At 41.3% G+C, this 26500-nt stretch overlaps 1 protein-coding gene across 1 annotated transcript; it reads left to right on the top strand.

Moving 5' to 3' along the window:
- Positions 1-455: 455 nt before the first annotated feature.
- HHLA1 (HERV-H LTR-associating 1) lies at positions 456-23337 on the top strand. Its single transcript, XM_040588445.1, has 16 exons — positions 456-661; positions 5059-5167; positions 7160-7219; positions 8674-8754; positions 9194-9277; positions 9371-9454; positions 10820-10903; positions 11468-11524; positions 11618-11704; positions 12535-12627; positions 13720-13917; positions 14678-14749; positions 14985-15056; positions 22030-22186; positions 22535-22617; positions 22829-23337. The coding sequence occupies exons 2-16, from the start codon at positions 5092-5094 to the stop codon at positions 22870-22872; spliced, it is 1332 nt and encodes a 443-aa protein (XP_040444379.1). The 5' UTR covers positions 456-661; positions 5059-5091; the 3' UTR covers positions 22873-23337.
- The last annotated feature ends 3163 nt before the right edge of the window (positions 23338-26500 follow it).

Below are 26500 nucleotides of genomic sequence, written 5' to 3'. Positions count from 1 at the left end.
ATCACTTAAAGTCCACTGGAGTAAAAGGGAGCAGAATTTCACCCACTGTTTCCAACAGTGATCATCTCTTGGATACTACTAAACATCACTCAGCATCACCAAAATTGCTTATGTCATTGTGACCGTATCTCTCCTCCTTGCCACTTAACTAACACAATTTTCTGGTTTAACTGTAATTTTGTTCCTTTTGATTTTCTATAGCTAAGATACACTTCAGATTTCTCCGCTGGCCTCTTGACAATGTCCCTTGTTTAAATCACACCTTGAAGGATGGCTAAAGTTTTACCAAAAGGGGCTTACCCTGGCCTACCTCTTACCATCAAAGATGGCATTGGCCTAAAGGCAGTAAGATGAGCTGTCCCTTTAAAAGGGAAAAAAATCCTTTCTACTCCACAGTTCAAGTCATTACTGCCAAAAGGAGCTTCCAGTCCTCACCTGACCTGCCACAGAGCCTTTCCATGCAGGCACTTTGTGTGCTTTATGATTGTGTTACCTCAAGTTAGTCTTTCTGGGATTAGGATAACAATTTTCACAAGATTTTAAAGCAAGATTATCAAACCTGTCTACTCAAAGTCTTTCATAAAGTGCTTATTAAGACCTGGCAATAACCTCCAGTTTTATATAGGCTCTGAAGATAATAATCTTTGCCAAAAGAAATCAGGTAAGTTGATATTAACTATTCCAAATCTCAGTGGTTTCCACATGTACTTGGAGGAAACCATTTCAACTGTGCTATTAATACTTGGTGGAAATGTAGCAAATGAGTAGTTTTCTTAAATATATATATCTTGCATTTTATTAAATCCTCATACAAATAAATCTGAACTTTAAAAGTAGTTGTAGCAACGTAATGCAATGTAATGAAACGTGTAATTGTAACGCAGGCGTATTTTCACATTAGCATGGACTATTTCTTTAGACCTGGTGTATCATGGTCTGCTTAAAATGAGAGATGACCTTTAGACCTTTGGAACTGAATGAAAGTAAGGAAATTAATACTCAAAGACTTTCCTTTTTTATTTCTTTGTTCTCTTCTGTTCTGCTCTGTTTAGCATGAAGACATGCGAAAACTACTTGATATCTGATTGCCCTCTGTTTGTACAGGAAAAATGAAAACAATTCAACCTGCCACATTAAAATGAGTTCTAATGAAGCATAGTTAATAAACACATTGGTTTTAGATTGCTGCTAATCCAGAGTAACAAAGAGGGATTTCACAGGGGTCTTCATGAGTGTATAAAGAGAATCTGAACTGGATTAAAATCTCCAGTTCAGCAGTTCAGGGAATTCTGGATCAACAGTTCTAAGTAAAATGGATTCTACTGATACCATTCAGCTTAAAATAAACAAAGGAGGATTATCATACCCAGTAGAGGTGAAGGAGAATTTGTAACTAAAGGCTTGACCTTCTGCCTGTATCAGATAAATGTTTGGAAGGAAAATATTCACTGAGTCAGTTTATGGGATTTGTCTGTCAACTCATGGACGTGTGGCACCTGTGCCTTTACTGCCTGTGAATCTCAGTATGTTTTGAAATGGAAATTGTTAGTGATTTTGAGCTGAAGTACAATGAGGGTTTTGTATCTGCAATCTGGACGTGTATTTTGGTCATCACAGTAGTGTCACTTATGTTGCGGACAAAAGATATACAGTTACAAAACAATAAAGTCTTGCACCTGATAGATAAAAATTAGATATCAGATAACCAAAGTAATGCAAACACAACATGTATTGTAAGAGTTAATATTACTAATATCCACACTGCTGAGAGTTAAAGTATTTCAGGCAGCAGTTCTAGGAATATTTGTCACAGATGGCTTTGAAATTTAATTGGACAGCATAAATGTTCAGAGGCTTAATGCTGGGAGAAGATTTTGGAAAGCATTTAAAACTTAATGCTTCAAATTTAAATCAGTTTCTACCAATTAAGGAGTAAGGGCAGTATTTCCTAGAGTAATGTTCTTTGTACTCAGATTTCTCTGCCATTTGTTTTTAAGCGTCTTGTACTGGCCAGGGGACAGCACAGTGCTACATCTGGCAGTCAGGCAAAATAAGGCCTCTCACGAATGGAGGATTTTCCATTATTTTATACCGATGTTATTTAGTATTTCTTTGCTAGAAATAGGACAGGATTTGGCTTATTATGATACATCCTTCCAGGTTATGTTTGCATGTTGTCCTGGTCATTAGATGTTTTGCTTGATTGAGTCTGTAGTTTATAATCACACTTCAATTAAATGTGGGTCTTACGGCCACACAAATGCCTGCTTTAAATTCCTGCTGCAAATCAGCATCGTATGTGGAGAAAAACGTGTGTGTTGGTTAGCATGGAGGAGCAGCTCAGTGGGGAGGACAGCAGGGAGCTGCAAATTCAAGTGAGCTGGAAAGCCTCTTCCAATGTGCTTCCAAGAACAACTTTGTATCTCACTCCATTTTGTTTCTAATTTTACAGCTCTGTTTTTCTTCTTTTTTCTCTCTCCCTTAAGATGCTTTGGTAAGACAGTTCCTTCATATGCCAATCTTCTTGCCTTTTTCTCTGTCTCTTATTAATGCGCTGTCTCTAGCCCCTGCTATAGCCTGCTGCACCAAATCTTCTGTCAGATGATTTTCCCCTGTCCCACCACCATGAATAACTCTGGGCCAGTTTAAATATGTCAGGAATTAAGTTAGATCCCTGATAGGAAATTACCTACTACCTATCAACCCTTTTACTTATGAGCTTTTGTAGAACAGTTGTGTCTGCACATCAGTCTGTGAGAAGCTCTTACCAAGGATTTTGGTGTTAGTCCATGTGTGATTCACTGGTGACCTAGGAGAGCCCGTGTTCCTCAAAGCAGGTCCTAGAAGTCAAGTCTCCTCACTCTGCCATGAGTGCTGACCACCAATCTGAAGGGGCAGACTGAAAATGCCTGCTTCTCCTACCTCCTAGGTCTGGGTCTCTCACTTGCCATGCAGCCAAAACCCTCATGAAGGGCAGAGGTTTGGGCTTCTTTGCCAGTCTGGGCTGCGGAGACCCTCCAGCCAACCAGTCTTGTGCTGCAGGGACAGTACATGCAGGGAACGGATCACGAGGAACATGCTCAGAAGGAGGTCTGCAGCACATAAACAGCCGTCATCATGAAGCATGACTCATGCTAATGCAGATCTTGCAGAACTAAGGAGAGTCATTTCTCATAGTACAGGAATAAAAATTCATGAAGTTCTACTAAGAAAACAGCAAATTCCCACTGCTGACCTCAGTCAAAGACATAACAAAACAGTCTCCCCCTAACAGGACACTTAATTGACTAGATGCACCAGCCACTATAGCCCTCTTACTCCAAAACATACATAGTTACAAACCTCCCCTTGACATGATTGCCATCCCGCAACCCCACTGACCCCAGAGCCGGCCCTCCCCAACAGCCACCTCCCTGCACCTTTGCAAAGCACTAGTTCTTCATATTCAGCATCACCAAGGAGTATCTCCATGAACTCTTCTCCATTTCATACAGCCAAACCAAAGAGGGAAAAAAATATAAAAACGGAACAGAATCCAGAGGCTTGGATTAGTTTTTTACCTACCTCAGCATGGGCTACGTCACCACTGCTTCCATCACTTCAGCATGTCAGCAGGTTTTAGCTAACGTACTAGTCTCCCCTAATTACAGAGTCCACAGATCCATAGAAAAAGCTGTTACAAGACCCAGCAAGCTTCATAATACCCAGCAGTGGAAGCAGGATGTCAGGCCCTGTGATTGTCACGGCAGCAATACATTCATGGTCTGTAGTCTGGTTGTTGGTCAGATCCCAAATATTGTTACAAGAGCCAAGCTTAGGATTTTTGATGCTAGACTGGTCCATGGGACACTGGACTCTGTCCATGGATAATTAGTCCAGCTCACAGAAAACTGATGGGGTACCAAGTCAGGGGAATGAGATTTGGCCAAAGCTTCCTCTCTGCCTCAGCTCTGTTCTTCTGAACATGCTGTGCAGAAACCGTGGATGTGTATAGGCTTGGGGTCGAGTAAAAAGGATTAGGCAGATGGACTGAATAGATGCGATGAACTGGCTAAGAAGTTTCTCAGACCTTTGTTTGAATAGCAGAGCTGTCACTTAAACACTTTTGACTCATCAGATGAGCAAACACAGACGTTTCAAACACAGAAATGCTTGGTATCATTTAATCGTCCCAAGGAAGAGTCTCTTTAGGACCATTAGGAACAAATCAGCTTTTTTTCAGAATGTGTTAATTCTCTAGTGAACTCAATATGAGAAAGATTTTAAACATGATGATAATAGTTTGTTAATCAAACCGTATTATCTTCAAGATAATGATTTGCTGCGTACTTGCAAGATTAGCTACTCCAAGAAGATATGAAAAAAGTCTTTTGGATTTTTTTTGCGAATTTTTACAAGTTTCCTTATTTTCTGACAACTACAGAGCCTTGTGTAGTTTACAAAAAAATGAGGGAACATGTAAAGAAGCAGGAACTTCCCTTCTTTTTTTCTAACCACCTCTAATTAAATCTTTGAAACCTGGAAAGCAGCTTATTGTCTGAAAGGCATAGCATATTAATCTCTCCCAAGCAACTAGGCAAGGCAGTACAAGACACAACTTAGTGATAATAATTAACTACCAAAATCCGAGACTAGGGATGACCAGGCAAGCAACGTTTCTGCAGAAAAGGAGCTCAGTTGTTATTTGGTCTGAAATTGAACATAGGTAAATTTTATCTGGTTTCAACAGAAAAGGTTTAGACACCTGATGTGTCAGTGTCCTTTTGGGCACAGATCATCTTGCCAAAGAAGAGGGTGGTGTAGATGATCTTACCAAGTCCCACCAAAGTTGATGTAGGACTCAAAAATCAAGTTACATACCAAATTCATGACAGCTGCATATACACAGCAAATACTGTTTATGTGATTACTGATTCTTTTCCATTTACACCACCAATCTTTTCTCTGCATCCCAGAGATCTAGTATTTCTCTCATGGTCACATTTGGGACAAGGGTTGGATAAAATTGCACCATATCCCAAACTTTAACACCACCAAAATAGTATTTCTTTCTCCTAGAGCAGCCAAACCTACTGGAAGTCAGAGTCCATAATGCAGCGGTTCTGCTGGCACGTGGTAGCGAAGATGAGCTTGGGCTTTCTGTGTCTCTTTCTGGTTTTCAACGCAGGTAAGGATGATGGCTTGGTGTTCCCCAGGGAATAACCCAGGTGTCTCTTTCCCAGTTGCCCCCATAGCCCCTTTCTCACATCCATGGCAGATTTGGTTCTTTCACCCTGTGTAGGCACGGCTGATGTGCTGGACCTCCAGGGCTGATGCCATGCAGTAGGACAGACCAGATGATGGCAAAGGTCCATTCTTGGATCCCACACCATGAACCTGGAGTCAGAAAGGTTTAGATGGAAAGAGAGAAAAGGGCTAGGAGAGCTCTATAACCTAGATTGTCAGTCCAAATTTAGCTGCTACTGAGTGAGAGTTGTTAATATAGCTGACTAGCAGTGTATGAGGAGTCACAATTTACAGGCATGTGCCATTTTTCCTTTATATATGTTGTCATGGTGTCATGGTTTAACCCAAGCTGGGAACTAAGTACCACACAGCTTCTCTCTCACTCCCCTACCTCAGTGGGATGGGGAGAAGAATCAGGAAAAAAAAGGTAAACCTTGTGGGTTGAGATAAGAACAGCTTATAATCAACATGATGATGTTGATGTTGATGTTGATGTTGATGATGATGATGATGAAAAAGAAAGAGAGATAAGAATAAAACCCAAGGAAAGAAAACAATACAATTGCCCACCACCCGCTGACCAATGCCCAGACAGTCCCTAGGCAGTGATCAGCCCCTCCTGGCCAACTCACCCCCAGTTTATACACTGAGCATGAAGTTCTGTGGTATGGTATATCCCTTGGGCTAGTTCAGGTCAGCTGTCCTAGCTCTGCTCCCTCCCGGCTTCTTGTGCACCTGCCTACTGGCAGAGCATGGGAAACTGAAAAGTCCTTGACTTAGAGCAAGCAATACCGAGCAACAACTAAAACATCAGTGTCTTATCAACATTACTCTCATATATCCAAAACACAGCACTGTACCAGCTACTAGTAAGAAAATTAACCCCATCCCAGCCAAAACTAGGACATATATATAAAAAGAGAAAGAGAAATGTATCCAGGGATTGTCTTCTATACAAGGCATAGACTTTTGTACAAACAAGGACAAGCACCCAGGTTTCACCAGTTTAGGTATAAAGAATTATGCAGCCCCATCTCCTCTTTCTTGTCCTGCTTCCAGTCCTACAGATTTCATCTTACTGAAGAGGAAGCTGAACCCAGATTTCCTACTCCCTGGTGAGAGCTCTGCTTATTAGGTTCTAATGCAGAGCAGGGCATCACCACCATTGAGGTGAGCCCGCCTCACCACCAGCTCCCAGGAAAGGATGTCTCTCTGGGGAGCTTGGATGGACTGAGAAGCTGAAGCTTCAGATGGGCCATGTGAATTTAATATTTGCTAGCACTGGCTCATTTGGGGATCCTTCTGGATTACTCTTTGGAGGCGCTCAGCTCTCCACTGATATGATAGGGTACCTAGCACCAAACTCCTGTGCTTCAACTTGTCCTGCAATGCCTAAATCACTGCTCTGTACCTTGCCCTTGTTGGTCTCCAAGGGAATCCCAGGATGTGAATCCAAACTCCTGAGCCCAGCTTCAGTTCATTTCTCCTACAACACAGCTCTTGAGAACAGTACTCAATTGAATGACTGTTCTGAATAACAATCTCACAGCCTGTGCAGATTTGTGCAGATTTGGCCTGATTACGCCATGGGCCTCGCAGTCAGTATTGTGTGCAAGTCTAGTGCAGATCTCTCCAACAGGTTGTTGCTATTTTTTCCTTTTGATTCTTGAGTTAAGGGAATGAGCTCAGATATTTAATCTGCTTTCTTTCTTTAGTTAGCATCTAAATGACCCATCAAGTCCTTTAGGACATCCTTATTTTTAGGCACTTGATGAGCTGATGTTGTGGATACTCAGTGGCCTGCTTTGCAGTGCTGATGTTCATCAACTTCTGAGCTATAATAAAGGAGAGCAGCAAAGCAGTCCAGGAAGACAGCTCAACAGAGAGTTGCTTGGTATCTCAACAGGGAAAACTGTCTCTCTTCACTTCACAGCTTCATGCATAAGGAAAGAAAATAAGAAAGAGAAGCAAGTGGCAGTGCTGGCTACTGCAGGTAACAAGCAGCGTGTCAGGAGACACCGTGTGGGACTGTTAATGGGAGTGGGAGGTGGCATGCTGGGCATGGAGGTGGCAGCAGATGGACCTTTCTGCAGAGCCTGTGAGCCCCAACCACCCCTGCTGCAAGGGCTCCTCATCTGACCCAGGGCTCACTCAGGTCCTTGGCCGTTTAACCTCTGTCCTTCCAAACCCCTAAAAGCTCTTCATTCCCTTTTGTTTTCCCTTTCCTCTCTTCTACACTGTGGACAAGCCCTGGGGTGCAGCTTGGTTTCAAGCTGGTTGAAAATAATACTGATGTCATTGGAAAATTGCATTTCTCCCCAAATGAGATTTTGTTTTCATCTTGGCTTTCTGTGCTTCCTTTTCCGTCCTGCTCTGTTTTTTCTCTCTCTGTCATGCACGCAGGCCTTCCTCCTCGCACACACACAGATACCGCACTGCTCTGCTTCTGCACGACTCTGTGAGAGGGAGGCAAAGGAACATCCTTGCAAAGTTTGACTCAGGAAAAACAAATAAGCAATGTCAACAGAAAGAAAGCGTGTTAAAATAAAAAATACAGCTACAGCCCATTTATTCTGTCGTAGCACTACAGCCATCAAGGTAAGTGGGGAAAAAAGTAATGAAATCCGTATTGCCATCGCAATTCCATGTTGCATCGGGGAAGGGGAACGTTTCCCAGGGCCTGCCCCCTCCGCTTGTGATCTGCAGAGCGAGCCGCCGCGCTGCTGGCAGTAAGTACCCATTGCCCGACGCGAGGGGGCGCCAAAACGCCAGGTCGTGCCCGGCGGCGTGCTCGGCCTCTGCTGGGGGCTGCCCGGGGCCTGCCTGAGCTCTGCCTGAGCCCTGCTCAGCCTCTGCTGGGGCCTGCTGAGGCCTGGTGGGGCCTGCCCGAGCCCTGCCCGGGGCCTGCCTGGCCCTGCCAGAGCCCTGCCCGGGGCCTGCCTGGCTCTGCCCGAGCCCTGCCTGGGGCCTGCCCAGCCCTGCTCAGCCTCTGCTGGGCCTGCTGAGGCCCTGGCCCTGCTTGGCCTGTGCTGTGGCCTGCCTGAGCCCTGCTCGGCCTTGCTCTGCCTCTGCTGGGGCCCTGCTGAGGCCTGCCTGGGTCCTGCCTGAGGCCTGCCCAGCCCTGCTCAGCATCTGCTGGGGCCTTCTGAGGCCTGCCTGGGCCCTGCTTGGGCTCTGCTGGTGGCCTGCTCAGGGGAGTAGGTGATAGGGAGCCTCACATAAATTTTGGGTACTATCGCACTGCCAGCTTTATCTTGCTGTTTTCCAGATTCCTTTCTGCACTCCTGGCATCTTTATTTCTCACCACACGTTTTCCAGTGCACTTCAATACATAATCCACTCATTTTGTTTTTCCCATTCTGCAAGGTCTGCATATAAGTAGGGAATTCAAAGCCATTTCCTTGTGCCTTCATGCAGCCAGCTGCTCAGGAACCCCTTCTTTTTCAGAGCTGCCTGCAAAGTCTGTGGATCTGGCTGCTATTAACCTGACAGAGCTGGTGAACAGTATGCTGAACACAGCGCTCAGAGGTAATGTGACAGGGCTGGGCAGGTCAGGCAGGCTGTCAGTCCAGCAGTGAATGCAATAAAGAACTAACAATGCTAGCAGGGGAAGCCGTAAATGCATGCCATCTGCCTCCAGAACTGATTCTAGGAGCACATTACCCTTGTGCATTTGTAATGCAGGTAGCTGTCTGCCCCAAAGAATATAGAAATCAGTATGTGTTTGTGTATAGAGACATCATAATGGGATGCCTTCAGAAAGCACTTTATCAGTGTAGGTTCAAATTAAAAAAGAAGTAATACAAATGGTCCTTCCCTCAGTGGAAATGAGAAAGAATTGAGTCTCAGGTAGCTGTATAATGTCAGCACCTCAGGAGTCTTTTTAGAAATTGAATGAGCAGAGTCAAAACATGGTGTTGTCATAATTTGTTCCGATTGCTAATAGCATGGACATTTGTTTCTGCAGGTACCAAAAAACCCTTCTCTTTGCTGAGTGTCACATCTTATAGCTCATTTGCCTTCCACAAAGTGTCAGTCACCATTTATAACAGTGAGTGCTTTGGTGCTTTGCTCCATGCAGGAGCATTTTGTCTCACACAGCTTGTGCATCAAGACACTGATTTTTTTCTGTCTTTCCCTACAGTTTCTAACGTGAAAAATGTTGACCCTGGCAAGTTCCCTATGCATTACTGCTACTGTTTGAACAACATGACAAATGACTTGACAGGTGGGTACACAAGAGAGGTTGGAAATTGCATGTTCTTAAGCTGAATTACTTCCTTTGGAGCTGAAAGCTGTAGCCTAAATTCTGCAGACTTCATCCTTATAAGTAGCATTGCCATACTGAGTTCAACAGCCATAACTCATGATGAGTGGCTGCTCTGAAACTTCGGGGTGACTCCATGAACTTAGTCTCAGATGGCTGTACCCAGCCAGCCAGTCTGGGGTCGAGCCATCTGTCAAGTGACCAACATGGTTTACCCAGCAGAAAGATCTCCCCTTCCTCCTCAGACTACAAAGAGCAGTGCAGGAGAGACAACCCAGCAATGTATGTACATTACCTTCGCCACTTTCACTTTTCTGAAATAACCCACAGGAGATGAACAAGGGCTTCTCTGCACCAACAGTAATTTCAGTAACTTCAATGAGTCCAACAGGAGTGAAAAACAAGGCTTTATATCTTCATAGAGCTGTTTAATGGAGAGTAAAATGCTACTGGGCAAATCCTTCACCTATAATACTCATTCACACCCCTGGTCTCACAGTATTTAACATTTCAGGATGGATCTAAGCACTTGAATTCTATGGCTGGTTAATGTAAGATATCAAGAGTAGCTCAGTAGCTAGGGACCAGAACCCATTCTCTCTAAGCTTCAAGTGATGACCGCACACATGAGCCACAATGGCTTTCATGGCTTTTTCTGGACCCACACATCTCACAAGCCTTATTGCATAATGACCCAGTTTGCCTTGGAGGATAATGGAGAAACTTTAATCTTTCTGTCTCAAATCCAGAACATCTTGGTGATTAGAGCATCCTCCCAAGCAGCAAAAATTCATGGCCCAGTACAGGGCTCATGTCTGTCATTCCTTAAGTGAAAACACTGGGCTGTTACTGCTAGGACCTGTTACAAAAAAAGCTGTAACACCACACCACCAGTAGCCATTTTTTGAGCTGACAGCAACATCATCGGTATGTCTGAAGTAGACCTCAGAGGAGAGAATCAGATGCCTCCTGGAAGGTCCTACATGGCAGACAGGCAGTTAGTGCAGGCAAAGCCTACAGGTACAGCACTCTAAGTAGAGTTACTTTAAATTGTTCTCTTGAACAGATAGATTCCATTTAAGTTTACTTCTAGACACATTGGTGCTATTGTGGATATCATCTTTGAAATATACTTCTACAGAATATTCCAGTGGCTTCTGAAGTCAACTCCTGTCCAGCAGAAACATTTTGAACATTAAAATATTTTAGACATTGTCATGTACAAGTATATATCCAAAATATGATCACATATAAAAGTGATTTTGTGACTTAGCGTAGATGATAGAATATGTGTTTTCAATCATAAACTTTCTGTTTTGTTGTCAGATTTTACAGCTTTACTTGTTGATATTGTTGGAAACTCCACCAGTTATCTCACAGAAATTTTCAAATCCACTTCTATTCTCTCAGGTTTGCATTTCCTTTTAACATGTATCATTGTCTTATTTGTCTGACTTACTCCTGGTATGGAAACAAACATAAACATGTGTATAAAAGCCTGTTCCTCTTACTCAGCAGGATTTTTCTTGCAAAGCATGGACTGCAGTTGTAAATTAAGTCTCCTTAGAGGAACTAAATATATACATAATGTGTATATATATGATATAGAAACATACATGTTTCTATGAATAGCTATGTTTTGTTTGAAAGTTTGGTGAATTATTACTAAATAATTGTATTTTGGGGAATTAAAATTCCCAAAGAATAATTATTGGCTATATTATCTTAATTTTTTCCATGTAAATATACTTGTAATTTGGAATTTAACTAGATAGGAATATTTCCCCTAGAAATATTAGCATTTGGATTTGAAGATGGTTCAAGGTTTTTGTCAGAAGTCAGATCAGAAGGAAAATATTTGGCCAGCTGCAGTAGCCACATACCGTTTCCTGGGTTTTTTTTCAACTGTTTAAGATAGTATCATATAATGAAAACAGGTAACAATGATCTGGTTTACATTTTTTTGCCTTTCAGTACCTCAGAGCAATGATTCAGATTGTATCTACATCTGTGTGATGACAGGGCAGACAGGTAAAAGTTAAAACCATTCCACCCCAAAACATTGCCATATTTATTCTCTAGAAACAAGTCATTCTTGATATTTATAAGCATTTCCATTTACAGGGAGAAATTTGTCTGACTTTTGGAAAATGCTGGAGAAGTCTCCTGTTATTAATTACACGTTTTCCAGTAACACATCTTCTGACCTGGGTAAGTACATCCTGGGGAATAAAAGGAAACAGCAGCAACAGTGAAAATCACATCCAGGTAGCACTTGCAAAGAATACTCCATCTTCATAATTTAAACATTCTTTAAATATATTATTTTATATTTTTATATTACTTATATATGTACACATAATATATTTTATTATCATTAAAATAGAATATTGTCTATTGTTATCAATGTACTGTAATATTTATATTAGAAATATAAGTAAAATTTACAAACTTTTAATTTATTAGCTACAAGGTCTTCTAGTGGAGGACCAGACAAAACTTCCTGGGATGAGAGCTTTTACAGAATTCAGCACTGGACTGGGGAGGGTTTCTGGTGCTCTTAATCTAAATATGTACCTTTCTTAGCACTCAGCACAAATTACCTCCTACCTTTACATGAGTTACTTTCAGAATGGAGTTGAATATATTCAGCCAGTGTGCTGCGTGGCTCCTCCACCCCAGACTGCTTTGCCAGGTTGAGCTACACTTCAGATGCTCACCTCTCATTGCTGCTCATGACTATTTCTCATTTTCAATGCTTTTTCAATGATTAAAATTGAAATTTCTCATTTTCAATTTTCAATGATTAAAACAGGCAAATAGATACTGAAATCAGTGGCAAGTTTACCTGTGCCGAAAGCTGTAGGATGCTTCTCTTCTGTTAAAAAAAAAAATAAATCAAGGACACTTTGCCAAAAATTACTTTAATTAGAAAAGACAACAGCTGTTGTGATTATACCAGCCTTTTTTTTTTTTCCTTTTTATCACACAATATGCAGTGGATGGTGAGTGTTCTAACTCTGTCTTCTCATACCTCAAAGACCTAGATTCCATTTTTTCAAGTTTCATGAAATTACAGGAAGACCCAAACAAAACAGTGGATCCATCAACAGAACATGCATGGACGTTTAAAAGTAAGCAGATATTGTGAGATCTAAATTTATATTCTTCTTGATTAACATCTTGACAAGTGGTCATGTGTTTGCTGCACAGCACTGTGATGTTGAACTATAATTACAGAGTAAGATAAAAGTTTGTCTGAAACAGCAAAATACCAGGTCAGTAATGCACTGAATAGCAGGAGGATAGAAAACCTATTTTAAGAAGCCATTTTATTAGAAAAAGTTTTCTCAAGAGGCAGAGAAGTAAAGAAAAAATGGTTGTTGGTTTTAAACAACAAAAAAAAGATTATTTGAACTATTTGATCTCCTTTTTTATTGTATTTTTTTCTGTATTTTTCTCTATCTTTGACTGTACGTGATGTTCAGTTGTGAGTACCTGAGCATTTCATAAACTTCAGTGCATTTAGGTTCACCACAGAGCTAAAAAATAGAAAAATGCTAGTCTGCCTCATTTTGAAAGCCAAAAAGCAAGGCTTCACACTTGCTCATGCATAGTAGGAGCCAAGAGAAATTCAGACCTTGACTTCATACCTCCTCACCACTGTAGCAGCATATCTGTACAAAATTTCTACATGTTCCCTGGTCAGTCTGCTGTCTTTTTATAAGGTCTTTTGATTTGTTTAACCACATATCAACCTTTATTCTTTTCCAGCCCCAAATGTCATTCCTGCCACAAAATGTCGTCAGTTCTCGAATTCCAGTATCTGCCCTCCAGTACCTGCCTGCTCCCCTTCACATAGACAAGAGCTTTCATCTCTTCCCTCTGTTGTAAAGCAGTTCAGGAAATACAAAATAATTTATGTGAAGAAAAAACCCACCATTTTTCAGGAACACTTCAGTTTCTTCTTTTGTTTATGAAAGCTTGCACATTAAAATGTTCTTAGTTAGAATTTCAAACATTATTGGCACTCATCATGTTTCCATATTTAAAATGAAATCGAGAGGTAGCCTGATCACCTGCCAGGGGAAGTACTTAAGGAGTAGATGGGATTTTCTGGGTGTATTTTAGATATTATTGCTCCCCAGTGTGTTATGCTTGCTACTGCTATGAGGCATTGGCATCTACATGTTGTTGGCACCCTTCTGTCTCCTCTGCTTCTCCAGCTACCGCGATCCCTCTTGCCCAGAAAGGGGATGAAATCCCCACCACAAGGTTCCCACCATGGCCAAAGACGGTTGGAGCTAAAGGATCAGGGTTTCCATCACCACATGTGGATGCTTCCAGACCACGAGGCACAGCCAGGCCCCCTCCGACTGCTGCAGGGAGCTTGGCCCCATCGCCAGCCCGGCAGCTCAGCCCCAGTGAGTATGGCAAGGAGGACTGACACCTGCTTTATCCTGCTAGTGGTGGGGTTTGGCCAAAAGCTGAAACTGCATCTCTGAGGTGGAGGTTGGGACACCCTTCAGGGACACCCGCTTTGCATCATTAGTGAGTCGATTTCTATATTGTAGAAGTGCTACAATCAGTTACAGGGTCCATCCAGTAGTTTCTTATGCTTTAGGGAAAAACTAAGTCTTGCTGCTCACTTCTGCTACCCACATTTTCCCTCACAGTTTGCTCCAAGTTTGGTGAGCAGACCTGTAGGAAAGCAACACAGAGCTGCTTCGCTTGGTCTTCACTAAACGTACCTTCTTTAAATCCTACCTTCCTCTAGCCCAGGGGTCCTCAAACTTTTTGACCAGGGGGCCGGCGCGTGGATGCAGTGGCAGGCAGTCATCTGTGGCTGTTTGGTTTCCCCCCCAACCCCCGGCGGGGGGTGGGGTGGGGGGGGGGCGGGGAGGGGTGTTCTGTAAATACCGGGGGCCAGACTGAGGAACCTGGGGGGCCGTATCTGGCCCACGGGCCATAGCTTGAGGACCCCTGCTCTAGCCCATGGATTTTTCAAGATCAGAGTACAGCTTTTGTCCTTCCTTTTTCATCTTGACATTTTTATATGCCGCTGGAAGAACTGGGTGAGGGACTTTGGCTGTTGAGCTGTCTCATATATAGCAATTCTTCTCAGTAGACATAAATAACAAATATCCCGAATGACACGAAGCATGTGTCTTTCTGTTCCCATAGCTGACATGTACGCATTTTGGATGCAGACAGTGTCTCCTCAAGAAACCAGTAAACTGATGCAAACAGAGCCAGGTAAGATTGATCTGCGATAGTAACAAAGTGTTGGCACATTTGTGAAATAGAAAATAATATATATATAGAAATAGGAGACTGTAAAATATTTATACATCAGTGTCTGTATGTTTATTAGTGGTCTGTGACTTCAGCTTTCTGCCCCCGCCCCGCCTTATTCTTTCACCCAATCCTTTTTTTTTTTTCTTCTTTTTTTTAAATGTCAAGGCAAGTTATGTTCTTTTCCCTCCTTCAGATTTGCCTTCCTCAGTACTGTCTACACCACCCTACAGACCTGGGGTGACACTGAAACTTTACTCAGCTACCAGTAAGTAACTGCATCTCATGCAGCAAAAAAAGTTGTACATTTGAAAGTATATCAATATGCAAAATTTCCCACACAGAAACAACATAAATATTTAATTTACCTGATACCTTACGTATGTAAAACACCCACAATGTCTAAGGTACCGCTTCCATATTTGTTTGTGAATCATACAGTGTCACATGTTCAAAATATAGATTGTACTGTGGTGATAGAAGTCCGTTTGTCAACTTTAACATCGATTGGTTACTGAAGAATCTTAAAATTAATTCATTCTTTCCAAAATAAAGTGTCATATTTTAAATCTCTCTATTGGTACAAATAAAATGATTAAGTCAATCCGTGCTGCATGAAATCTCCAGAATTGCCTTAAATTTATAATACTGCAAACTTCCTTTTCAGCTAAAGAAGGATCATTATCAACTAGATTTTCAGGAAAGCTCAGTTCTTCCTTTTAAGCACCAAAATAAAGAGCTAGAAATTAAGAGTTAGTATAAGATGATGTGCCACTCCACTTAGAAGTATCATATACTCATGTTTGCAATAAAATTATATTTACGGATATATTACAATATTACAAAATATAGTATTTATTTATATTTATTTTTAGCGTTTCTATTTATATATAATATATATAATATAAGCATTTATATTTATATTCTTTAATAAGATATTACATGTTTTGAAAATGTGGACCTGATTCAATGCCAGGAAGGGATTTTGAACTCTGGGAGAGCCCAGCTCCGACTGTGTATGTGTCTGAGACCAGGCTGCCTCTGGAGTACAAAAGGAATAAATCTCAGCCACAAATCCCAGTCTTGGGGTCTGAAGGTGACTAGTTCAGCTCTAGGTACAAGCATCATGGGCACCTACAATCAGGTAAAATGCACTCCATCCTGTAGATATCTTTAGTACCCTTGGGGTCCTTCTACTCCCAGTCTGGTGTCTTTGCTTCCAGTGGTGTCACGGGGAACCAAGCCACTTGGCCAGCTGAGCAGCAGGCAAAGTACAGCGGAAGCTGCATGTATATCACAGTTCCTTATTATATACTCCCTGTTAACCTGGTAGTTAAGGAAGTAATTTTAAGGGATACATTGGCGTATATACTCCAGCATTGATACTGAAGTGGAAAGAATGTTAGAATTATGATGTTCTATTGGAGGGAAAATCCAGACTGCCTGCCCCGGGTTCCAGATAAAATTGACACACCTGTATTCCAGACTGGGACTGTGATTGTCTGCTGTTTGGTGCAGCATAATCTTTTTAGGAACAGAAATTTGGTAGCTACCACTGAGGCTGGTGTGTAAACTCCTGTAGTACATGAAGCTGGGGCAATGCCTGTGCTCAGCTCAAGACTAGAAAGGTAAAAAATGATCCTCACTTTTCCAGAATAAGCAGGTAGCTCAGTTCCAAATTTTCCAGTTTGGCTGCTTAAAGCTGTGATGGAGCTAGGAGCTCATGGGGCACTCTGGGAAGAGGCTGTTCATGGTCCCCCTCTTGACGATGACTCTGCTGTTACCACAGATGAGTGGGAACATGCGTCTTGCTGGGTGGTGAGGACTACTGGAAGGAATTTTGGAAATCTGTCCCTCAACTGCTTGTGTTTCTGTGTGGCAGCTGTCTAAGAGAAGCATAGACACTGGGTAGTGCAAAGATAATGTATTGAACTAGACTGCAGGGGTCTTCTGTATCATTTGGACTTGATATTGTAGGGAAAACCAGAGTAGTCTAAAGAACTAAAATGCCAGTCAAATAATATGTTTGGAAATCTAGCAAATACAACAAAAAAAAAAAAATTATTGAAAACATGAGCAAATAAAGGCCTGAAAATTCTGAAGGAAAGCAAAGAGAAATGCTGATTGTATGGTTTGTGATGGATTAGTAGGAAACATGAAAAAATAAACTGCACCGTTCTGGTATTGTCAAAGGAAATAATGGGGTTTTGATATGGATTCCTAATAAATCTGACAAAAAGAAAACCGCTGCTTACAGCCTGTAAAAACAGGAGAGGTAAAGAAAAAAACTGAGCATCACCAGCAGGTTTTTGCACAAAGGGAAACTCTGCAGCCTTGTGGTTCTGCTTATGGAACTGACCCAGGGCACTGGGGATACAGTCATCTGCCTGGCTCCATACAGGTAACCCTGGTGTTTTCATTTTGGGATTACCTGGAGGCTTAAAATCCAAATTCTGGTCTGGATTCCCTGGTAATCTCACCTTTTCTAATATTTTCATACTGACTTCTCTTGGCTCATTGCTGAATTCTAACACAACTTGTCTGTAAAGGGTTTGGTTGGTTTTTTTGGATGGAAAACATATTTGAGTCAGAGAGAAAGGTTCTTTCACAAATCTTCAATTTTTCTGTCACTGGGAATAATCACATAGTAGGTGGGCAGTAGTATCTTACAATTTTGGTGTCATTTACTTTTTCCCGTGGTTTTGCTCTTGTTGCCTATTGCAGAATCCAGGACCAGGATCCTGTGCTGTCACTTTTTGTAGCTTTTGCTGTTTCTGATTGTGTTTTTCATAGTTCCTAGTCCTGTTCTGGTTGGCTGAGTTTTATGAGCATGTGTTGGGTTTCTTGTCTTTCTTTCCCTTTCTTTCTCTTTTTTTCTTTTTTTTTCTTTTTTTCTTTTTTCTTTTTTTTTTTTTTTTACTTATACTATTAGGAAAAAAGCATTTGAGAGCATATGACTCAGTGGGGCATCCATTTTCAGAAATAAATAATGTTATCAGAGTTAAAAATACTGACCATGAAAGCCAAATTTTGACAACACCATCAAGTGATCACGCAAACACAAGTCCTGCAGAAAGGCAGTGTCAGGGAAGAGTGGGAGGAAACTGTTGCCTAGGAGGCCTAAGAACACTGCAGCAAAAACCTACCTACTGAGACATGTTTTGAAGGAGAAGACTCACTAGTGCTGAGCCACAGAGCAGGTCTTGATGTAAGAGGCTTTTCAAACCATAGAGATAGGAAGCCAAATATCCTTTTTTGATCTTTCTTTCATTTTACTTCTGTTTAAAGAGCTCAAAATACCAGAGTCCTCATCTTACACCCCATGACATACATTGGTTGCATGAAGAAAATGAGCCAATGTCTTACCACGTGAATATAGTTTGACTTCTTGACACTCTGGATGGTGTGAAGAGAAGAATTTAAGATGAACTAGGTCTTATCTTGATTGGGAGCCAAGGAATATGCTATGGTAATTCTTATCTATCAAAAATTCTGCACAAAAACTAAGGTTCTCTGCATGTGTTGTTTGCTTTGGGTGAGTTCAACTTAAGGATTAAATAATGGCCAGCCAACTAGAAGTTGCTGGAGTGTATGACTGGACTTGTGGTGGGCACAGTTCATGCGCCAATTGCTGTCTGGTGACTATACTATAGACCCTGGGGAACCTAGGACTGGGAACCAGCCCATTTTGAAAAGGCTGGAAACATGGATTTCAATGTGATCAGGGAATGGAGAGTTTATCACAATGTCTATCACAAACTATGACGACAGAGGCTGTCTACATATAGGAATTGTGCATTTGAGGAAATAAATCAAACAGTGGGTTCACAAAGAAATGAAGGGCATCCATGATGCTCTGAAGGCTGAGACATTATTCCAAGAACTCATTTCTTAAATCACAAAAGTGGATGGCAACAATAAAATATACAAGTGTGCATATTAGAGCTTGCAGGGAGGGATATTGGCAGTCTGAATCACTCACAGTAGCCGTAACATTGCTTTTCACTGGCAGCAAAATTTAATTTCAGTGTCAGAGAGATAGGATATTCAGTTAATAATGGGAAAGTCCAATTACTACCGCAAGAATTGGTCACCTATCTGGCTGTGACAGTTACACGGTAATTTCAAATAGAGCAAAGCTCTGCACAGGGAGCTGTGGTTCCTGTGTTTCTGTGCTCCTTTGACTGACTTAGTTTCTTAGGAAAGAACATTCTTAGAAAAAGAAGTTCTGAAATAAATTCCTACTTTAATTTTTTTTAAAAAAAAATTCAATCCAAATCTTTAGGAATTTACAAATTGAATACCAAAAATACATTTCACAGTAGAAATTTGTTACAGAAGAAATATAAAACATTGCTATGAAGTGCTGAGAATTTTAATTTCAACCATATGATGTAGGTATACTATCCAATGCAACTAAAATTAAATATAACATTCATTGAAAGAGAACTTCAGCATTAAATAAATATAGTATTATGTTAATGTGACATTAATTTAAAATTAAGTGATTGTCAAAAATGAAAACCAAAGCAATTTGTTTAACTTTCAGCTTTTTAATTTAACTTTTCTTTCCCACATAGATGAATCCAAATTGAAATTGCAGTCATTCAGTTTACATTTAGGTAAAGCTGAATTTCTGCTGTTAAAACGTATACCTTGAGTAAAGCTTTTAACACCTGTTAGGCAGGGTAGCGAGTACCCACTTCAGTGGAGACTTAGATTCATTGGAGGGTGGCCTTTAGTGAGTTTTAATTATTCACAGAAACTCTAACATGACCTTTCATGAGCAACTTATATGAAAACCATATTGCCGCATGCTCTGGTGTTCGGTTATTAACAAGAAGAGTGTTTATTAAAGCAAGAAGTCATTAATTTTTCATTGCCATAGAGTGGAAAAAGATCAAGGTGTGTCACAAAGCCTAATGACATTTATGAAAAGCTCCTACGATTAAGAGAAATGCAGCTCCCTTTTGCCCATCTCTGACTAATCACGATATTTGTGTAGCACCTTTGACACATAGCCAGTTTTCAGAGGGGCCCCTGAGTTTGGGAGCTGCAAGTGCCTGCCTATTAGTCCTCCATGGCTCCTATTACCTTGGGCAAGCACTGGCAGAAGAGAAATAGTTTTGTAGCGATCTCTTTCAGGTTGGCAGAACCTTTATTTTTCTCCTGCTCGTGAATGCCATTTTATATTAAACTTTTTGTAGGCACTAGAAGACTCAAGCTTATTTCAACAGAACTTCATTAGTCCCAATTTAACCTCTGTAACCTCTCCTATCATATAACATAAGATGGCCCAAAGCTATAAAGCATGTGAGACATGTGAACCTGGAAATGCAATTACACTGTCTAAGGGGATTATACTCTGCAGGTAAAGCAGTTTATCTACACACGGCCAAAGCCTCCTGCTAGTTACACAAATGGAAAAACCAGCTGACAATCACACTGCAGCCACATTCGCTCTGCACATTCGGGTTCTTTCACCCCAGAGGGTGCATGTGAGGGGGACACCCACCTCATGCAAAATGCGCCGCTCTCACAGCCTGGTCCTTGGTTGTCTTCTCAGAGCCCCAGCATGGCATTTGCAGGATGTCGCTTATTTTTTGGAGTGCTGGTGTAGGGGAGAGATCCTTTTTTAAGGACTGCTGTATGCAGGGGACAACACAATGTATGCGTATGCAGCCCCCCAGGGTCAGATGTGATGCCTTGCAGGGCAAGTAGCTTCACTGCAGCAACCTAAAGTGTACCTTCACCTCTTCTTCAGAGCATGGTTATTAAATATGCAAAGGCGAGGTCATTACACACCCATTTTAGCCATGCCCCAGTAGTCTTTTAGCATATTGCCTATTTTTTTTTTCTAGAAAGTCCTTTGATTCTGACCCATCATAAACCTAAAGGTGCAAGATCATGTGTGACAGGTAATAGCTTGGAGAAGACAAGACTATGGCAAATATTAGGTTTTTCTCTTAATACGATGAAGAAAAGGCCTGAAAAATGAAAGCAGCTTCAGTTTTCCTTACTTTTTCTCAGTTTCCCCCATTTTCATCTTGCCTTCTTTTCTCTTTCCTATAAAAGAAAGGGAGTCTGAAGAGAGATTGTATTTGACACTGAAAAACCACATAGAGATTCAGGATTTTGTTACAAGCTGAGATCACCTATTCTGTAGTATTGCTTTTTCTGCAGTCTGGCGCAGCTGCATTTGCTGGTAGGATGAAATGGTTGGTGTGCAAATGTTTATCTCTTGCTGCTGACTGCAGAAGATTCAATGAACAGAGTAAACTAGATGTTTTCCTTTTAGCTGGCTCAAGAGAGGGGAAGAGGGGGCCCGTCCCCAGGTACACCATTGCCCTGCATTTTTATGAAGTTAAAATAATAAAATGGTTGTTGCTTGAAGGAAAAAACATTGATTAACCAGCTGGCTTCTGGCAAACAATGAATAAAATGGATAAATTATTCCTACCTTCCTCTCAGTGCAGGCAAAAATTGACCTTTTCTCCTCTTTTTAACTGTCAGTTTTCATGAAACCAGTAGGAATGTATTCATTGAGAGGATCTTTACCCAGTCCTAAAAACTGGGCTGAAATTAGCTGATTATTCAAATCACTAGAAGCAAGAAGGGGGAAACTGGTAAATGAGAAATGGCCAGATAGAAAGCCATAACTTCTGCATAAATCATGTTGATTTTGTTGATGCATCTTTAAAAAGTGATGGAGAGAGCAGTGAGAGTCTGTTTATTAGCTTTGTCATATTTAATCTAGAATTCAGATTTAGAGGGTGGATGTAGGGAAGCATGTGGAACCGGAAGCGAATCTTTTATTAAAGTAGCATATGCATATAGAAAATATCAAATATGTAAGTGTATAGTGCTGTTCTTTATCTTGCTCTTTTGCACTGTGGCAAACCGATGCTTCAGTGGGAACTGAACCTTCACTTAAATGGGTAACAATAAATAAATTACCTCTTAAGAGTTCCTTATATTTGTGATAAATAAAAGGAACGTGGTTTTACGTAACTAACCAGTAATGTTAAATAATAAATTGAACAGAATATTTGTGCTTTCACTCAAGCAACTGCCAGGCTATGTGTTGTTTTCTTATCAATTATCTGCCTCACTCAGATTTGATTTTAAGATACCTACATGAGCTTATTAGTCTGCATGTTTCTTATAGCCCAGATAAGGCATTGCAAGAAATTTAATGGGACAAGTATTTGAACTAGTTCAGAGTTGTATTTTTTTCCTAGGGTGTCCACAGGCAACCCTCAAAGAGTCCCGTGTGACCTCGCCTCCTGTGACTCTTGTAGTGCAAAAGATCAATCCCTGTGTGATGGAGCTCTGTAGGTTTTTTCAGCTGTGTCTCTGTGTTGGTCAGAGAAGATATTCCAGAAAGGAAGCCATGAGGTAAAACTTGGCACTAGTTTCTCTCTCTCTCTCTCTCTCTCTCTCTCTCTGCTTAAAACTCCATCAGGCTTTTTTAAAATGACAGTTTTCAATCCCCAGTGCTTATTTTTGAGAATCCATGGTGACTGGGTGAGACCCAAATGGGTCCCCAGTGCACCAATCAATACTTGATCTGGCTTCCAGTATTCAAACTGAGTAAAGCTCAGCTGAATTTTTCCAAATATCTAATGACATCACTGAGGTCAGAATCTAGTTTTTTATTGCCATATTCAATATTAGCAGTATGATTCATACAGCTTATAAAAGAAAACAAGCTACTACTCTCCTAACTTTTAACTACATCTTTAGGTACTGTGTGGAATACTATTCCTGGTTCTTGAAAAATGCAAGTTATGTCTGTGAAAGAGTCAAAAGAGTTGCTTACTCCCACAGTAAGTATATTTTATCTTTATATCTCTACATACCTGATTATGAAGGTATAACAAAGTTTTATATATCCACAGAGTATTTGCTGTCTTTCATCAGATAGCTATTTAATTTTTAAGGGATTAAAAAAAAAAAAGATTGTTTAACCTTCATGTATGTTTTTAATATTTTCCTCATAAAACCTCTTCTGATGACAGTTCTTTTGTGTTCTTCCAGCATTAAAACAAAAATGCCTAAAAAACATCTGTATGTTGGTCTAGAACGCTGAGGTATTTTACTGCAAATTGGAAGACTGGTGGTGGTTTTAGTTGTCTCTTTCATTTTCCAGTGTAAAAATCAGGATGCAACGTGTTATTTGCAAGTATTTGTAACAAGACATGCTATTAACCGCATGTTAAGCTAGAAATGTGTCTTCCTCCAAGGCATTATAAAAATAATGTGTAAAAACAGATGTATTTTATACAAGTGATGTAACCGCAATAAAAGCATTGAAAGGCTTTTAAAAATTGTGTTTCATAAAGGATATTTATATGGTTGGCTGGTGGATGCAAATAGTTTATTCTACTTTTATTTACAACTAAAATAAATTAATCAAAAGTAACGGATACAAAATAATTGGAAAAAAAACCCTGAAATACTGAAGACAACAAGGATTTTTCCTACTGTTAAACATACGCAGATTGTCCATTATTCCAAATCAAGAGTCTCCCATTACTTCAGCAACTCATCTAGTGCAGAGCTCAACCATGGAAATGTTCACACCTCTCGTATTTTCACTCTGTGATATATTTGTGTGAATTCATGAATTCACTAAGATTCATTTTCTTCCTTACATGCACCTCTTATGAATTAAAAGGAAAGAATAACTGAATAAATGGCACAGTCCTGTATTTTGCCACAGCACACTACACCACATGATGCTACTATGAACCCAAAGTACATCGTTAAACTGTTAATATTTCAAAAAAAGAAGATTATTTGCACTACAGCTGGTGTACATTGATGTTCCACTGAAGAAATATGTGTCCAAAGTAATACAAAGCCAAACAGAAAGGTGGCATCATAAATCCCTAGGGAAAGGTGGGACGCAGCAGCCCTCTTCCAAAACACATTTCACTGTGGTGCCCAGTAGCATGACGGAAGCATTTTTGTCATATTGAAGAGCAGGATAGATTGGTGTATTACCAATTACAGTTGATATTGTGGAAGAAATAGAAATGCTGATATAGTTAATTTATAGATCAGAAATACTAACATGGCCGTGGTACTGCAATGCTGTGGAGGGGTCTCACTCTGCAGCACCTCTCCTCATCCAAAGCAGGATTAGTTCTGCTGTGAAGAGCTGGATGAATAACACTTTTGTGCAACTCTTGCTTTTAAATCTCACAAAACCTCCTTAAAATGTGAAGACATGATTTAAAAAGAATAATCTGTATTGTTTCTTATATTTTTATCATTAAGTCTTCTGAGAACTCAGGAAGAAGGACATGAGAACAAGAACTTAGTGGGAGAAAACAATAATTAAAGTCAGTTTGACGGGGTTTTTTTATGTTGGAATAAATAGACAATATAAAAAATACTTTTTAAAAGCTTCCCTTTTAAAAGATTGTGTTATTATTGTTTTAACGAATATCATCAGCTCTGCATCGTAGCAGCAATCTCCATGCTGGGAGGACACTTTTGTGTTTATAAAAAAATCATTCTGTGTTTTTCCTGCAGGAATACAAGTCCTTGAACAGAGTGCTAACCTCTCTATACTGCGATAGGGTGTGCCTGAGCTGTGTCTGGCACTGTGGGTAGGTCACAGCCATCTCCACTCTAAGGTCTTGGAAAGGGCTGAGAGCTACTGCCCCAGCGTGTCCATGGGGAGAGAAAGTATCACATAGTTATGGGTGTCTTGTAAAAAAGGCTGAGAAGGGATTAATGGCACCTGTCCTGAACGACAACAATCACGGCTGACTTACTGTTTGGCTTTCCCAGGAGAATAATAAAATTAGTGAGAAAAACTATGAAATAAGAGGAGGAATGAAAAAGCAAGGCTCCATGAAAAAAAGTGAACACATTGGCTGCCCTCAAAACCAAAAGATTTTTCCATATTCCAGGTTTTCAGTCCTGCAAAGCCTCTGTGCATGTTTGGCAGAAGTACAGAAATGATGGTGGCATATGGGCAAATGAGTGTCTCAGAGGACGCACATTTATTGTTATGCCTAGTCAAGCCCACTCGGATTTGTCAGGCTGAAAATGTTCTTCAAGGTTGTAAAAATGCAGTTCAGGCAGTCCCTGGAGAATCCAACTGGAAGCACCAAAACTCACATGAAAGTGGATTTTGGTGTCATTAAGGCATAATTTCTGCCATGTTTCACTCTTCTTTTAAATTTTTTTGACAGGGCTGGTTACAGAAATGGTATGACTGGACCCTGTCCTTTTCCTGACAACATGTCAGTACTGAATCGATAGAGAATCACAGAATCTGGTCCACCCCCTGCACAGGCAGGGCCACCTAGAGCCAGTTGCCCAGGAACATGTCTAGATGGCGGTGGAATATGTCTAGATGGTTGTGGAATATCTCCAGAGGAAAGCAGGGAAGAGACTCCACAACCTCTCTAAGCAACATGTGCCAGTGCTCAGCCACCCTCATGGTAAAAAAGTGTTTCCTGATGTTCAGGGGGAACCTCCTGTGTGTCAGTTTGTGCCCATCACCTCTTGCCATTTCACTGGGCACCACTGAAAAAAGCCTGGTTCCATCCTCTTTGTACCCTCCCTTCAGGTATTTATAGGCATCGATGAGATCCCCCTGAGCCTTCACTAGGCTGGAGAGTCCCAGCTCTCTCAACCCCTCCTCATATGAGAGATGCTCTAGTGCCTTAATAATTTTGTAGCCCTTTGGATTTTCTCAAGTTTGTCCGTGTCTGTCTCATACCGAGGAGCCCAGAACTGGACACAGTACACCAGATGTGGCCTCACCGGTGCTGGGTAGGGGAAGGATCCACTCCCTCAATCTGCTGCCAATCCTTTGCCTAATGCAGCCGAGGATACCTTTAGCCTTCGCTGCTGCAAGGGCACACTGCTTACTCAGGTTCAACTTGGTGTCCACTAGGACCTTTCCTGCCTAGTTGCTTTCCAGCTGGCTGCCCCCCCCGCCTAGATCGGTGTATGGGCTTTTACCTCCCCAGGTGCAGGCCATTGCACTTCTTGTTGAATTTCATGAAGTTCCTGTTGGCCCATTTCTCCAGCTTGTCAAGGTCCCACTGGCTGCAGCACGACCCTCTGGTGTATCAGCAGCTCCTCCCAGTTCAGTGTCATCTGCAAACTTGCCAAGGGTACACTCTGCCCCAGCATCCAGCTCATTAAGGAAGATGTTAGGCAAGACTGGACCCAGTACTGACCGCTGGTGTACACCGCTAGTCACTGGCCTCCAGTTAGGCTTTGTACCATGACCACCACCCTCTGGGCCCTGTCACTCAGCCACTTTTCAACCCTCCTCACTGGGCTCATCCAGCCCATTTACCAACAGCTTCTTTACGAGGATCTTATGGGAGACAGCATCAAAGGCCTTTCTGAAGACGGTGCAGCTCCCAGGGCCTTGGAGGAGGCAAGCCTTTTGTTCACATACTTTTACAATTCCCAACTTGTCAGATTTCTCACTTCTCCGTGTTAAAACTCAGTGGACAGTTTGCCTTTTGTTGATGGCATCTCTGAAGGGTAGCTGTGTCTGCCCCTGGCAGAAGTGATGGGGAGAAGCCTTCCCAAGGCTCAGTGACTCAACCTTGCCCTGGATTTCAGTCAGCTTGGAACAGAGCCGCCGTGGATAGATGAGAGCAGGATACTCAACCCTGAGGAATGCCAGTGTTCAAAGCTGTATACATTTTCACTCATCATTCATCACTG

Source organism: Falco naumanni, chromosome 3 (genome assembly GCF_017639655.2).
Source record: "Falco naumanni isolate bFalNau1 chromosome 3, bFalNau1.pat, whole genome shotgun sequence".
Taxonomy (NCBI): domain Eukaryota; kingdom Metazoa; phylum Chordata; class Aves; order Falconiformes; family Falconidae; genus Falco; species Falco naumanni.
Note: the sequence above shows the minus strand (reverse complement) of the source record. Positions and strands in the feature narration are given on the sequence as shown.

What these genes read in the sequence shown, in the direction of transcription:
- HHLA1 (XM_040588445.1), top strand. Translation starts at nt 5,092, where the DNA reads ATGCAGCGGTTCTGCTGGCACGTGGTAGCGAAGATGAGCTTGGGCTTT. An exon ending in GCTGAACACAGCGCTCAGAG is followed by an intron (nt 8,755 to 9,193) that starts GTAATGTGACAG and finishes TTGTTTCTGCAG; the next exon opens with GTACCAAAAAACCCTTCTCT. An exon ending in GAAACTTTACTCAGCTACCA is followed by an intron (nt 15,057 to 22,029) that starts GTAAGTAACTGC and finishes TTTTTTTCCTAG; the next exon opens with GGTGTCCACAGGCAACCCTC.